Source organism: Strix aluco, chromosome Z (genome assembly GCF_031877795.1).
Source record: "Strix aluco isolate bStrAlu1 chromosome Z, bStrAlu1.hap1, whole genome shotgun sequence".
Classification (NCBI taxonomy): domain Eukaryota; kingdom Metazoa; phylum Chordata; class Aves; order Strigiformes; family Strigidae; genus Strix; species Strix aluco.
This window is the reverse complement of record NC_133971.1, coordinates 53,798,599-53,815,214: the sequence shown is the minus strand read 5'-3', so window position 1 is coordinate 53,815,214 and position 16,616 is coordinate 53,798,599. Positions and strand designations below refer to the sequence as shown.

The 16,616-nt window shown below is 37.0% G+C and overlaps 1 protein-coding gene across 11 annotated transcripts in view; it reads left to right on the top strand.

The window, feature by feature from the left end:
- Nucleotides 1–16,616, top strand: part of FER (FER tyrosine kinase) — a 209,616-nt gene that overhangs the window by 30,247 nt on the left and 162,753 nt on the right. For 8 of the 11 annotated variants that reach the window (XR_012621782.1, XR_012621783.1, XR_012621784.1 and 5 more), the window contains one exon: nucleotides 15,566–15,749. Coding sequence is in view for 8 of the 11 variants with exons in the window: in XM_074813537.1 (XP_074669638.1) it covers nucleotides 15,566–15,749 (184 nt within the window). In the remaining 3 variants the exon portion in view is untranslated. Of the gene's footprint in view, nucleotides 1–6; nucleotides 1,097–7,527; nucleotides 7,994–15,565; nucleotides 15,750–16,616 lie in introns of those variants that run through there. The other 3 variants (XM_074813541.1, XM_074813546.1, XM_074813545.1) reach the window with 3 other exon arrangements.

The window sequence follows — 16,616 nt, the reverse complement described above, 5'->3', positions numbered from 1 at the left end:
CAACAGTGGTCCGACTGACAGATTGTATACAACTCCTAGCCTACAATGCTTTGCTGACATCAGTGATGCTGAGTAACAAGGTAAAAAGAGTGTGGCATGTTGATGTTGCTGCAGGAAAACACATCAAAACAAAATTTATGCCAAATGCTAAAGACATTGGCTGAAGACATCACAAAGCTTTTAAAAACGTTTCATAAATAATGGTAAAGAACACAAAAAGGAAACTGTAGAACAGCTGTAGATATCAAGTATGGTATCTCATTACAGTTTGAATCTCATTTGATTGGATCAGTAACTGCTTCCTCTTAAGTTTGCTATTTCTACAATTATTTCTGTTTCTGCAGAACTGTGCATTCTGTTAGCTGTAGTTCAGAGTGGGGGTTTAATGTTTTCATTCTTGATTTTTTTTTGATTAAACGCTACATATTGCTATATAAAAAAACCTTTAAATGTGTGAATGATGAGTACCTGAAACCATAAACAATAATTTGCTCTTTTCCTTACATTTTTTTTTTAAAAATTGAGAAACATTAATTCTTAACAATTTAGCATCTATTTTTGTAGCCAATTTTGGTGTTTAAATGTGAAATAGGTTTTTTTTATATCAGTTAATATTGCAAATTGGAACAGAGCCTGTGTAGCTTTGGGAGGTTCATACTGGATTTTAATACAATATAATCTTTAGCAAAATTTACAGTTTTCATGTAAATACATCCATTACAGGTTTTTATTGTATTCTTGTTACTACATAATTACTGATTGAATGTAGAAACTATGTTGCATCATTCTTATGTGAAGAATGGATCTGAAGTAAATAGTAAAGGAAAAATGGATTGATTCTAGTATTTAATTTCATTGTTTCATTTTATGCTGCTACAGCAGCATTTAAAAAGTATTGTACCAGATTTCCTTAGGTTGGCTTGTGTTCCCTGACAACATTGTGATTTAGAGGAGATTAAGAATATTAACAGTGCACCTAGGACATTATAGAACACTGCATCTGCTGGAAGCAAGTTTTCCAATCTCTGCAACTCTTGTGATTTAATACTTCAGCATTGATCTGACTTCTGTGGTACATACTGAAGTTGCATGACAGGTAAGCTATATCTATGATAAATAAGGAAGCTGTTGAAAAAGCTTTCATTAAATCAAAGTATTGTCCTACTATTCTTTGTAATAGCTGAGTGGTCAGAAAAAACTTTGAGGTGGCTGGTGCATTCATTCTGACATGCCTGTAAAATTATGATTATACTACTACATTTTCTGATGGCACGTGTTGCCTTTAGTTGTTGCTGAGATCAGGAAAACTCCTAGTGGAGTATTTTTTGAGTTTATTTTTGACTGAAACTCTCACATTGTTAAGACAAAACAAGTAACACTGGCCAGACTGGTCTGTCATATTCACGGATGTCAGCAGGCTGGCTGGATTTCAAACTAATACCATGTCGTAAGCATTTCAACTCATAGACACTACCAGTACTTGCCAAATCTAGGGTTGCTTCTTGTGTGTAAAATAAAGCTTCTAGAGCAGGAAACCCTGGGGAGCACAGAGCTAAGAGATCTTGGTGACTTCTTCTGGAGTGTGGGACCAGCTTGGGCATATTGTTTCCACTCAACATGGACATGCATCCCCAGGATGTGCAGTCTTCAATCCTCACAGACCAACATTTATAGGTCTGAGAGAATTTACTAGTGGTGCTTATTAGCTCAAACATCTGACAGTTCAAAAGATTGCACTTTAATTTTTGCTATTTTTGTACTATGTTATTTGTATATCTTAACATTAAGCAGGTGACTATTGAACTAATTCTTAACTCAGAAGTTCAGGTCTGGTATTCTGTAAATTTGAAATCTGTAAGTATATACAAATAGTTTTTTCTCATTAGAAAACTATTTGTTATTTGCAGTCATTAATTTTGTTAAGTAAGGTTTGGGAAAAACCCTCTTCTCAGAAATAAGTTGAGTGGAGGAAGGAGTGGGTGATTTTATTTGTTGAATAAACACATTCATGTAAGCCTCTTGCAAGACATAAAGGGAAAAAAGACCTTAAGAGATTAAAAGCCAAGGTCCTATCTTCTTTCTGTCTATCTTTATGATTTTGGTCTTGTGAGGCCTGTGCTAATTAAGAGCACTGCATTTGCATCTTTGTATTTAGAGACTGATGATAAGGCTGGTCACTCACTAAATTTTCAAGTTTGCTTCATGAGACAGAACTAACAGTCAAAATTTAGATGAAGCAGTTTGCATAAAAAGTACTTTGTAGATGGGCATAAATTATTTTTGAAGTCCCCTGAATTCTGGGCACAAGTATAAACTGGGAGAGGAGTGGCTGTGGAGCATCTCTGCAGAAAAGGATCTAGGAGTGTTGGTTGACAGCAGGCTCAACATAAGTCAGCCATGTGCCCCAGCAGCCAAAAGGGCAAACCTCTGCATCCTGGGATGCATCTGTCCCGATCCAGTGTCGGGGGAGGTTTCAATATAATCCCAAGAACAAGATTAAGACACAAACGAGGTCAAATGCTGTATACCCAAAACAGGTTTTTATTATTAAAAAAGTGAAGAGCGGTAGCGATAGGACAGAATGGAAGGAAAAGACAGAAATAAAGCAAGGATGCGGGATAGGGCTGCAAGAATAGTCACCACCATGGATCCAGTGGTGTCCTGTTGGTCCTCAGTCTTCAGTTCTTCGGTGGTGGGTGCACACGGATCTGGCTTCGATGGTGGATGCACACTGAGCAAAATTTTCTGCTGCCTTTTTAAATTCATCTTATCCACTGATTAGCATATCAGCCCACCTTTAGATTTTTTTTTTTTTTCTCTGGTCCCACAGGTTTTGATGCATCTGGCTTCAGGGCAGGAACGTTTGCCTCTTGTCAGTTCATTAGCAATGCATGCATGGGGTCTGGCCTACACAATAGAGCCACAAATGGCTACAGGATGGGGCCAGCTCAGCACACCTCTGCTCCTTTGAGACTTATCTAAGGAGTTTGACAATGCAACCGTGAAGAAGTGGGGGCTGCATCTTTCAATACACTGCCACTTCTCTGGGCGACATCCCCCAGACCAATTCACAGGCCGCAGCAGCTTCTCTTGGAGGTTTGCACAGACACAAGCAAGCTTTGAGACAGTCATAGGACATTTCAGTCTCTCACAGCATCAAACAAGTGTAGCCAGCTGGCCAAAAGAGGTGATTATCTGTCTGTATTCAGTGTTGGTGCAGTCTCACCTTGAGTACTGTGTGCAGTTCTGGGCCCCACAATTTAAGAAGGTTGTGAAGGTCCTTGAATGCATCCAGAGGAGGGCAACAAAGCTGGTGGAAGGCTTGGAAGGAATGACCTGTGAGGAGTGGCTAAGGACTCTGGGTTTGTCTAGTCTGGAGAAAAGGAGGCTGAGGGATGACCTCACTGCTCTCTACATTTTCCTGAAGAGGGGAAGTGGAGAGGGAGGTGTTGATCTCTTCTCTCTGAGATCCAGTGAGAGGATGCCTGGGAATGGTTCAAATCTGTGCCAGGCGAGGTTCAGACTGGACATGAGGAAGCATTTCTTTACTGAGGAGGGTGGTCAAACTCTGGACCTGGCTCCCTAGAGAGAGGTGGTTGATGCCCCAAGCCTGTCAGTGTTCGAGACATTTGGACAATGCTCTTAAAAACATGCTTTAACTTTGGTCAACCCTGAATTGGTCAGGCAGTTCGACTAGATGATTATTGTAGGTCCTTTCCAACTGAACTATTCTATGCTATTCTAGTCTAGCCTTAGGGTAGGAAAGCCAGGTTCAGCATGGGAACCAGAATGCTTCAAAAGTTGTGTCGTTTGTTAAAAGTTGTGTCACTGGTGGTTTTCTTGGGATCAGCAAGAACTATTGTATGAGGAAATAATTTTCATAATCACCTGTAGTATTTAGATGTGCCTAGCAAATGAAATACTGAGTTTAAGCAGACAACATTGGTCAGAAAGGTCCCCAAATCAGTTCAATGGGTAATATAGAATAATCAATTATAATTCTATGAGCTGTGTCTTTCCTATTCAGTGCTGATGACTTGGGAAATTGAACAATCTATGAAGAAATGCTTAATAGAAGAAGTGGAGAAATTAGAGGGTTGCCTCCAAAAGCAGGGGGCAACAAATTTTGCTCAAGAATTCACTGTAAATTGTGTAACATATTCTTCAGAACTGGGAATCAATTACCCTGAATATACTTAATTATATTGGCCTGATATATCACTGTAAGGGTATTCTTGGTTTTAAAATTATTTGCTTTAATTTAAGAAGTGCTTAGTCCTTACCAAAGTTCACTTAAGAGAAAGATTATGCTGAGGTTCCACTAGTATTCCCTCCACTTACCAGTCTGTGGAAGCAGATTTAAGTCAAGCTTTAGGATTCTTTAATGAAAAAATATTTCATTGCTATTTGAAAGCCCTGGTCATTTCATTCATGAGTATAAATAATATGTTCAGTAGAATAATGCAAACAAATAATGTAAAGGAGTATTCTTTTCCAGTCATAATGAAATAATGCTCCGTGAAAATGTGTTTCCAGAGTCAAAATAAATGAGGAAGTGACTGTATTGGAGGTTTGTTACTGGTAAACAAATGTGGAGACAGCAAAATATTCAGAAATTACCTTGGTTATTGAAAATGGTGAAAAATAGGTAAATGAAAAGGTAAATGCAGTTCAGGGAATTATTTGAAAAACTGCTATCATAAACACTGGGAAATGTCTAATAGATCACTATATGAATTGACAGCTTTATATTTTAGTGCTGATATTTACAAAAATAAAAGATTCTAAAGCAAACCAAAGAAATGGTTTTTCTGAGTCATTACTATATGCTGAAGATTTGCATATTTTCTCAGAGGAGGATTGCTGCTTCATTAAAAAAAGAGAGGGGGAAAAAAAAAAAGGGCAAAAGCCCTGATACTCCCCTCTTTATTGTGCATTTTAACATTTTCTGAAATCAAGTTTTGTGATACTCCAGTGAGGTTATAATACAGAAAATTGCAAGAACTCCCAAGCCAAGCTTCTTGGCTTTTCCTGGGACCTTGCCTGTCCTGTCTTTTAATCCTAACCTATAAGCTTTCAGTGAGCTCTGCATCCATCCCCAGGCAGAGTCCACATGCTCCAGCTGCTCTCTCATGTAAAGGACAGCTCCCTCTCCTCATCTTCCTGGCCTGTCTTTCCCCAAGAGATTGTGTCTCTTTATTGCTACGCTCCAGTCATGAGAGCCATCCCACCACACCTCCATGATCCCGATGAGATCTTGCACCCTTTGCTATCACTGACGGGATTGAGGAGGACACCACCCGGGCCCCCATGCCCTTGATGGCTTCTCCAAGAGCTCTGTAGTCACTTCTGATATTCTCCAAGTTTCTCTGGCAGTATCATTGATGACCACATTTATTATAACATTGCCTCTGCTATTTTTCTCTACATTTACCCATACCCAGGAATTTTAGTGGATTTGCTTTTTACACTTCCTGAACTACAGAGGCAGTTATGTGAATTCTTGACATATGTTCTTGTCCTCTAAGATTCTCTCGGATTGTAAGACACAGTTTTATTTATTGTATAAAGATTTTCTTCCCTGCTAGTACTCGTGTGTAGGTCTTCAGATTGCCCTTCTAATTTTCATTTTGTTTATCCTGTAATTCTGCTCCTTTTCTGTTTCCACAGTTCTGACATATTTAAGGCTTGTCACCGTGTTTCTACTGGGGTGTATATAACCCTCTGTTGTCATGTCAGGTGTGTCTCTGCCTGCTTTTGAAACTAAATTAAATTCATTGTCAAAAACTGGACTTGTGTAATAAAATGATACTCACCTTTGTCAGGTGGATGTTATCTTTATTAGTGTTTTGTCATGGGACAGCATTCACTGTGCGCTGAAGCCAAAGGTGATGTTGCAATGCCAGGAGCTATAAATGCAGAACGTTAATTCATCTGTTGTGAGCTAAGCCTTTACAGTGATCTCCATTGCTTCTTTTATGAACACTTTGTCATCACTGGAGAATAGCTGAAGGTCATACCTATCGGTGCCACTAAAGTTCCCAAGAGTGAGAAGCAAGGAGCAGTCTTTCTTGAAATACATAACATTGGACTCCAGACAGGCTTTGTCTGAGTTATATGAAAACTGGACAAGAAAGTCTTTCTAATTGTAGACATTCCAAAATATGCCTAACTGATAGATTTATGTTTTTTTCACAAACTTTTAAGAATATTTCGCATTTCAATTATGCCTCTTCAAAAGGCAATTATGATATTTATTGTCTTTCAAAAGCAAACACTTAAATATGCAAAAATTTGAGAGAGCATCTCAAGTATGAATAGATGTTTAGATTTGAACTGTCTGTGCCTTCCCAAGTTTTTATTTAATTTTTTTTCTCCTTTCCTGTCCTCAAAGGTCCCAAAGAAACAAATCAAAGCAAAGCAAACTTAAGAACAAATAGCTTAATTACTGATACTCCCAGGAGGTTTTCTAGACAGTTTTTCTGACCATTGTTGGAAAGCAACACTGAGAGGAAAATTATATAATCTTTCTGTAGTGTGGGATGTCATTGATATAGGACTTTGTCCAAAGTGAATGGCTGATTTGTTACATTTGCGATGAAACAGAAGTTCAGGGCTAACTGTACCGTATATCCATTGAAGTATAGTATTGAGGTTTTTTTTACTAGCAGTTGATCTACAGTGGAGACATAAAGAAATAATTTCTTATTGCATTCAGCTTTGGAATTATTTTTGACATCTTTCTTTAGTAAACCAATCCAAAATATTTCTGTTTGAGCTTTTGATTTTGAGGGAAAAGCTTTGTATTTCATGTTAGCTGAAACCAGGACATCATTGTATGCTGTTTCTCTTTGAAAAGAGTAGATCTTTTAAGAAAATAATTTTGTCTTTTAGGCATTTACTTGCCCATAAGATTTAGCTGAAGGGCTGTAACTAAAGCAGCTTAACTTCAATTTTTTGTTGCAGAACAACAGCAGTAGATTTAAGCCTCAGTCAGTAGTTTAACATTCTATCACAAAGCTGGATTTGAAATCTGAACATCTAGGCTTCTACCAAGTCTTGACTTGAGTCTTAAGTGTCATACTACAGGTAACCTTCAGGAGGTGGATCTTTGTCCTGTGTGAATTTTTAAGTGCTTTACGCTGTATTCCACAGAATCAGAATTTTGCTTTTCAAATAAAACATCAAAATCTATAATGCAAATTTGAAGACTTCATTAGTATTAAATTTTATTGAAATTAGTGATAATTAATGTAGTAAACATATAAGGGAATACGAGCCTTGACTTTTATTTTTGACCAATCAGATAAAGTTGTAAGGGGGTAAAAACCTGAGCTTTACAATATAATTATTGCTTTTTAGTCCAAAATATGTATGAAATTTTCTGTATTTGCAATATTTATTTTCTGAAAGTCAGTTTCTTTGAGCTATTTGCACTGTACATTGATGCTTATTTAAAGATGAATGTTATGGGCTGAAATTTTTCTCAGTTGGTTGTCCTATCCAGTTTCTGTTCTTCCATTCTAGGTGAATATGGGGCTACAAGAGACTAATACAATTGCAAGAACTTCGGAATAGCAAATCTGCCTTTTTAATAAAAAATACCCTAAACTGTTTTTTTTCTGGATGACTCTGTTGTTCTGTGTGTTAAGAGAGTTTTTATTAGAAATTTAAATACTTGACTCTCTAGAATGTTTTAAAAATAACGCCAGCCTTTTCTTTGCAAATGTCAAACTTTCATAATTGAATTTTGCAGGCTTCATAATACTGTTTATGGCATGACATAGTGTGTGCACAGTTTCTTAAAACATTAAGCAGTTTTGTCAAAAACTGATGTCAGTGGAATTATAATTCAATCTATTTATGATTGAATTATAATACAGATAAAGAAAATCGGATGTTTTCCTCTGTGCTAACTGACATGCAGAAAAACTGTGTACTTTGCCTCGCTGCATTTTGCTGCTTTAAAAAATAAATTACGATATGGAAATAATACTGTGGTTGTCTTTCTTGTATTAATTATAGGTTAAAAGGCTGTATTTAAATTTGAGTGTATATGATAATTTGATTTATTTTGCCATTAGTTGAGATGTTCTGCTGAGGAATAATGTATAGCAAAGGAATTTAGTCCTCAAGGCAGATGGGAAAATGGGATAGTTTAAGCATTAATGAAGTTTCTGAAAGAGATAGTATTGATAAGTCTGTAGTTATGTGGTTGTGATCATTTTTAGCGTAAATTTTCAGTTTAGTTTAACTGTTGAAGGCTGTTTGTTGTGGTTCATAAGTCAGAAGCCTGTATTGATGGTACACAGTATAATTTGACATATGTTGTTTTTTGGCTGAAAGCTGTAGGGGGTATTTTAAAGATATGCATGGGTAAGTTGTAGGTTTTAAGCTCTTAAACTATGATATATGAAAATAATTTTGGGTTATGTAATCTAGGGCATGCTTGCGTAGGAGTGGCCAAACATACAATAACCCCAAGAAATAATCCATCATTTCTCCCTCTGCTACCACCTTGTCTCCCTCTTCCTGTTTCCCTCACCAGTGTATCTCCCAGGGGAATAGGCCAGGGCAAGCAAAACTTGCTGATTCCAGCTCTGACTTAGAGCTGCTTTGTCCTCTCCTCTTTCATCCAGTCCCTATACTTTAAGTACTACTTGACCTGTTGCCCTCCAAACCCTCTTCAGTCACCTTCTGTTATTTTTCCATGTTCACATGCCTCGCATTCTCCAGAAAGACCTTGGTGTGTGTCTTGGTCTGCAGACGAGCAGGTTGACACTGTAGCCTACTCTATTTAGAAACTGAATGTGTATGATACTTTGATTTATTCTGAAATTCGTTGAGGTGTTCAGTTGAGGAATAATGTATATAGAGAAGGAATTTAGTCGTCAAGGCAGATGCAAAAATGGGATTGTATACCATACCATACCATTTGTATCAGAAATAGTGTGGCCAGCAGGGACAGGGAAGGGATCTTGCCTCTGTACTCGGCACTGGTGAGGCTGCACCTCAATGACTGTGTTCAGTTTTGGGCCCCTCACTACAAAAAGGACATTGAATGACTCGAGCGTGTCCAGAGAAGGGCACCAAAGCTGGTGAAGGGTCTGGAGCACATGTCGTACGAGGAGCGGCTGAGGGAACTGGGGTTGTTTAGTCTGGAGAAGAGGAGGCTGAGGGGAGACCTCATCGCCCTCTACAGCTACCTGAAAGGAGGTTGCAGAGAGCTGGGGATGAGTCTCTTTAACCAAGTAATGAGTGCTAAGACAAGAGGGAATGGCCTCAAGTTGTGCCAGGGAAGTTTTAGGCTAGGTATTAGGAAGTATTTCTTTCCAGAACGGGTTGTTAGGCGTTGGAATGGGCTGCCCAGGGAGGTGGTGGAGTCCCCATCCATGGAATTGTTTAAGAGTCGGGTCGACTTAGCGCTGAGGGATATGGTGTAGTTGGGAACTGTCAGTGTTAGGCTGATGTTTGGACTAGATGATCTTCAAGGTCTTTTCCAACCTAGATGGTTCTGTAGTGTAAGAAATCTGTTCCTTCCACATATAAAATTACATCAGCAGTTAGATTGTTTTCAATTATATGACAGACATAATGTCCTTTTAAAGTAATTTTTATTACTTTGGATTTAAAATGTAGCTGACAGTGGCAAGGTAGCAAGTGTCTAGAGAACCATACAGGGGAGACAAACAGCTAGACAGCTGTCTCAACTTCATAGTAATTTGTTACCTAGGGAGTTCCTGACTCAGAAGTGGTGTGTCTCTTTGTTACTGGTAGCACTTCATGATTTTTTTTTGTGTACACATGTTCATTCACTATTAAACTGTCTTAATTTTTTCATGCTTATGATAACTTTACGAAAAGACTGAGTAGGTTAGAGACATGCTAGTTAAAAACATCCTGTTTTTAACAAAGTACATACTAGTTCCATATAATGCCTTACAATTGTTACATTGAAAGAAGTTGGGAAGATCTGTTAACTGTGTGTCCCCTCTCAGATGTTGCTCCTTGGTCTCCTGTTGCTTCAGGAGTCCTCATTTTTAGTCATTCCTTCTGGATTCCTTCTGTTCCCTACCTTTCTGATCCTTGATGCCATTCTCTAAACCATTTCATTTCCAATATGTCCTCCTTGAGGTGAAATAACTGCATACTGGTTTATGTGGATTTATCAGTGGCATAACAATGCTTCCTAGTCCTTTGCTAAATAATATCTTGTCTAACTGCTGCTGAATACTGAGTTAACATTTCTATTCTGTACTAACCCCAAGATCTCATTCGTGAGTACATTCTGTAAGCTTACAAGAGATTACTAAGCTTGAATAGTTTTTTTCCCCATATGCTATATGCCCATTCTTCTATAAATACACAATAATTTACCATTTTGTAATTTAATCAGTACATCTTAAGGTTTTTTCCCAGTTCTTCACATTTGGTTCTCCTATTGACTTTCTTCCGCAGCATCTTCATCATCATCTTCATCACTTAATGTGTCAGGACCCGACTGATATGCCTGGGGCACTGCAGTGAGTGCCTACTTCCTCCTATAAAAACTAATCATATTTCAACTAAAGCTTTCTCAAGTTCCTTTGAAGTTCCAAAGCTAAACACCTTCTAGTTCTCATAATGTCTTATTTTATTTATTCTTTAACTACTTCTTCCAACAGCTTAGAAGAGAGAGAGATTCATTGACTCTTTCATAAAGAGACATTTCAGCCTGGAAATTTCTGAAGGTCTTCCATAGTGAACACAGATGCAAAAAAACTTTTCATCCTATTAGCTCCTTTTTTATAGTGACTGTCCTTTACATTTACTGACAAGCTTGCTGACTCCAGTGTATATGAAAAAGGTTTTGTTACTGTTTTACAAGTTTTTCCTTCAACTTTTTTTGGACATGCCTTAATGTATTTCTGTATTTTCATTTACTGGAGTTCACAGTTCTTTCTGTATTCCTCATATGACACAATTTCAACTTTTCAAGGTCTGCTTTCAAGCCTCTGTTCTGCCACTTATCTGTGAATTCTTCCCTTTTTTTTTTTTTTTTTCTCAACTACTTTGTGATAGGTGGTAGAAATGTTAAAATAAAATCTTTTTTATTACTTAAATTATGTTAAGGTTATAAGAAAGGTAGCGGTCTCAGTGAGATTGGTTAGTGTATGTTTATCTGTGCAGGTATTTGTGAATCTGCACTTGATAACTGCAGGTACAGGATTCATTTAAAATGTCTTTGCTGAAAAAATGAGACAATTCATAAATATAAAGAAGATAACAAGAATATGAGTAAGAGCTTATGTGTCTCTGTAAGACATCATGTCAGAATAATCTCATATCCTTTTACGACAAGGGTAATGCATGATCAAGTCGGAAATATTCTAGTAGAGGTGCAAAAACTGCATAAAGCTGCTTGGAGAATGATTGTTAATGAGGTCCTGTCATAGTAATGTATCCTATGGTACATTGTAGGATGTATCTTGAGATTAGGTTTGGGTGGTCTTTCAATGATTCATTACTTTGTTTCAAAGTTTGTTTTTTAAATTCCCAGGCATCACTTTGCCTTGAAGGGATTGAAAGTGCACTGGAAGGCAGCTGTAGAGTTAAAAATGGTATGATAAACTGAGAGATGAGTCTCAAAAAAATAGTGTTACTTGGTAGGATCAGATGCCAAAGCAAAAGTAGTCAGTGATGCCATGTTTGTATGGTATTAAAAAAAGACATGTTTTTTTCTTATTTCAAAAAATGTTTAAATTATTTTTTTTATGAGCTAGAAGTTTCTAGAATGTAAAATTACTCCTTGGCTGAAGTTGTACTTGTGTAAGATTGTGAACCAGTCTACCGCAAAAAGACAGCAGGACTTATAAGGGAAGACCCGTAGGTCCATTAGTATAAAGTTTAGAAGATTGGGCAGAAGAAGAGAGTATGTAATCTAATACATAAAACATGATTTGCAGGGGATGGTAGAATCTATTTTTCATACCCATGGCACATAGGAAGTAAGGGTTTAAATTAAAGCAATAAAGATTTATGTTGGAGAGTGAAGGGGCAGGGAGGTGGGGGAATGCTTTCAGCTAGCATAGCACCATACCTCAGTGTTACTAGGAAGTTGCAAAGTTAGCTGTCATTGGAGATTTTAGGAAAATCATAAAACTTAATGCTGCATAGTTGTGCAATTACTGTTGTGCAATTACTGTGGCAAAGAATAGAATAGGTTACCTCTTGAAGTATGTTTTAGCTCTCAGGTTCAGCACTGATCTGGTCTTGTCAGCATGAATTTGAGGACTTCTAGTTTCTAATACAGTAGACCTGAGATTGTAGAGCCAACCTCCTGATTAGGATACTGTCAGTGATAAGGAAGTGTTAAGTTGTAGTGGAAAAACTGCCCATTTTGGACAGGAATAATAGTGTGACAATTTAGCTACTCGTATGTAGACTGCACCATTGTTTTATTGAGATGATATGTGTTAAAGGATTTTACTAGACTGTGGGTATCTCTAGGCTTGCTTTATTAACAACTCAGACTTGGGCCACCACCTCAGTTGAGTGGCAACAGCTAACAAAAAGTGCCCTCTATATATACCATATAACATACAATACAAAGAGTCTTTGGTGATTTTCCAGGAACTTTCAGCTCTTAATTCATCATCAATTTCAAAAGTCCATTGTTTTCCACAGTTTTGACTAGTTCTTGTTGTTCCGTTATAATTCGTCTTTGGACACCACTGTTCACTGATGCAGTCTTCGGTCATCATGGTTACTTATCTTCTGAACAATCTTCATCATAATTCACTTTTAGACTTCTGAGAAAAGACTCAAAATGTTCTATTTAACATATACTTAATCTATGTCTAGCTTTTCATTACTTAGCTTTTCTAAGTTGCTGTCAGTATTGTTCCTAGAGCACCTGTGCTCTATTGCAAACAATACCTATTTATTGATTATTCCTGCTATTAATAATATCCTAAAAGAAAACAGTTTTCTAAAGCTTGTTCCTTTTACAGATTTCCTCCTTTTGTTTTTCCCATCGCACTCCTGTGATCCTTCTTATTTATAATTCCACATCTCTCTTTCTATCTTCTGTATTATAAAAGAACAACAACCAATGTAATATTGAAACAAAACAATCACTCAGACTATTATGACTATAATTGTTAAAATAATAATAACAATTAATTTAAACAAAATTTTAGCTGGGGAAATATCAATTGGCTGTCTTGGGGTATTCCTTATATCCCATAACACTAAATTTAAAGCATCGGGCAACTTTAGGCCAGTCTGTTTACAAACCTTAAGTAATTTTTCTTTTAAGGTTCTGTTCATTCGTTCTACTTGGCTGGATGATTCGGGGTGATGGGGAGTATGAAATTGACTAAAAATTCCTAAGGAATTATAAATTGGAATTAAATTATCAGCTGTGAAATGACCCCCATGATCAGAATCAGTGACTTCAGGAACTCCCTGTTTAGGAATTATTTCCTTCAGTAAATTTTTTTACTACTGCTTTTGAATCATTTTTCCTGGTAGGAAAAGCTTTTACCCATCCTGTTAGCCGATCAATTATCACTAACATGTAAGAGTACCCCATTTTTTTTTTTTTTTTGGCATTTCAGTATAATCAATTTGGAACTTTTGAAAAAAGAAAGGTGGCTGGAGCTCTCTTTCCACTGGGTGCCTTAATTCATACAGAAGCATATTGTTCACAAAGTTCACGTCCTTCACAGATTCTTTTGGCTGCTGCATAAATTCCAGGGGCAGCCCAAAGTCTTTGAATCCGGAGTGCTAAGCAATCTGGCCCCCATGAGTTTTTTCATGATGCCATCGCGTAATCGGCAATAAATACCTTTTTGGAAGAAGAGTCTTGTTATTAAGCATCCATTGTTTTCCTTGTGGCTGGGCTCCAAGCCGGATCCACTGCTCCTTTTCTTCATCAGGGAGGTCTTCATAGAACTTATTTCTATCCAGAGGTTTGGATATCACCTCATGTTGTGATAATGACATGATGGACACAACCTGTCGTGCTGTGGCTCTAGCTGCTTGGTCAGCTAAAGCATTTCCTTTAGAAATCATATCTTGCCTCTGAGTATGTGCTTTTATATAGATCACAGAAATCTCAGAGAGTAATTGTATCGCCTCTAATAATTCCTTGATCTGCTTTCTATGAGCCATAGTCTTCCCTGCTCATGTTAAGAAACCCTGTTCTTTCCATAAAGTCCCAGTTGCATGGCAGATACCAAAAGCATATTTAAGTCCATATTTTGCATTTCTGTAAGAGCAATTATTTCTGCTCCCTGTGCACCTAAAGGTGCAGGAAAAAGTCCCACCAATAGTACCTGCATTTCTGTGGTCACTGCAAAACCAGTACATCTTCGACTTTCTTCATAATAGGAGGAGTCGTCTGTGAAGAGGTTCAAATCAGGGTTGCAGTTTGCTGGTTTCACTTAATAATTGAACACAGTTATGGTTATCTTTTTCTTCATCGGAGGGTAAAGGCATTAGGGTGGCAGGGTTCAACATATTGCACCTTTCCAATTTCAAATTATTAGCCAATAATAGAATTATCTCATATCTATGCACCCTTTGAGGAGATAAAGCTTTCTCCACATATTGTTTTAATAATACCTCTACTTCATGGGGTACACAGACGGTTAGTGGATGTACTAGGACAATTGTCCTGGTTTTTTTTTCTACCATTTCAGCTGCTGCTGCTATTGCTGTAATGCAAAAAGGAGTTCCTTTAGTCACTGGGTCTAATGTAGAAGAAAAACAGGCAACAGGTCATTCATGTGGTCCTAAAGTTTGTACTAACATCCCTCTCGCAGTTCCTTTATTTTCATCACAATTTAAAAGGTTTTGAATAATCAGGAAGTCCTGGCTTTAATATGAATCCAAGATATTTCACTTGCTGTTTGCAAAACTGTAATTTGGACAGAGATGCACAGTGTTCCTTTTTTAACAAGTCAGATGCACTGAACTGTCAGTATTGTTCCTAGAGCACCTGTGGTCTATTGCAAACAATATCTATTTATTAATTATTCCTGCTATTAATAATATCCTAAGAGAAAACAGTTTTCTAAAGCTTGTTCCTTTTACAATATGTAGCAATAGAATTTTTTGCTCACAATAAATGACAGATTTTTAGTGAATCATGGATCTGACCTTATAGGACATCTTAACTTTCTTCATTTAAAAATGTTTATTTGCTCTGAGGCAAATAAAAGATTAGCTTTGTGGTAGTCATATGTATGAGTTTTACTCTTTATTCTTCATAGTTATATTATTTTCATACCTGTGTAGATAGTGGTTTTCATATACTTCTAGATAAAGAATTCTCACATTTCTGCTCAAAGAAAATACAGCAGTTTTTTCTTAGTCTTTTAATTAGAAAACCCAGACATTTGGTCTTACTAATGACTTGAAAATGGTCAGATTTGACCTTCTTCAGGGAAGTACCTTGAAAAGACTACAGTAGAAAAAGGTGCAAACTTACCATAAAAATACTAGATTTAGGTTATCTAAAAGTTTGTATTCTTTCAAATCACCACGTGCATTTTTCTTTTTTTTTGTTTTGTTTTAGGAAAGGAGACTGAGAAGGCCAAAGATCGGTGTGATAAAGCCACTATGAAGCTTCATATGTTGCATAATCAGTATGTGTTGGCACTGAAAGGAGCACAGTTACATCAACACCAATATTATGATACTACACTTCCTCTGTTACTTGATTCACTACAGAAGATGCAAGAAGAAATGATTAAAGCCCTGTAAGATGTATTATTATATATTTTTGGAATTTTATATGTGTAGTATTCTGATTAATTTGTAGGATTCTTTGAAAATAATAAACTGTGATTAATTATATATCAAGGGATAATGAAAAAAGAGGTTTTCGTCTTTCAATTTACAATGATCGTGCATAGAAAGTCTATCCAAATAATGCAGACAGTAGTTTTGAGCGGTTACTTAAACATTCTATCAAGACACTGTCTCTCATAAAAATTTTAAATCTTACAGATTAACTGCAGTGTTTATAGCTGGGTTCATGCTTTGTCCTTCAGCTGGTATACTATGGCAAGTTTGTCGTCTGTCTGGTAGCCTTATTTTTATGAAATTCCACCAGCAACAAATTTTGTTTAAACTGGACAACTGTCTTGAAAGTCATTGTGGAGGAGGGCCAGGCAGATGCGTGGTTAATCATATGTGTGAGAGAAGTAACAGGATCATATAAGCCTGTGCTCACTGTAAGGAATCCAACCTTAAAAATACAGTTACCTTTTTCTGAAAAAGATCATTTTTGATATCATTACAGAAGATGTGCAAACTGATAATCTCAGAGAACAGACAGTGAGCACTTTAAGCCCGCTTTTCTGGTTTGTAAACACCATGCCTCTTTGTCTTTCCTGAAGAATGGGAGTTGATTAGGGAGTCTGTTCTGTATGTCTTTTTCTGGGGTGTTGTTTAAATCACTTAGCCTAAAAGAAAGGGCAGTTACTTTTTTTTGGTAGGTATTGCTCATTTAGATGTGAGGCACTCTAACTTATTTTCTTACCTTCTCTGAAGTCTACATTCATCTTGACTTCAGCACACCACCATCTTCAGTGAGGGCATGTTGGGGATTTCACACTTTACAT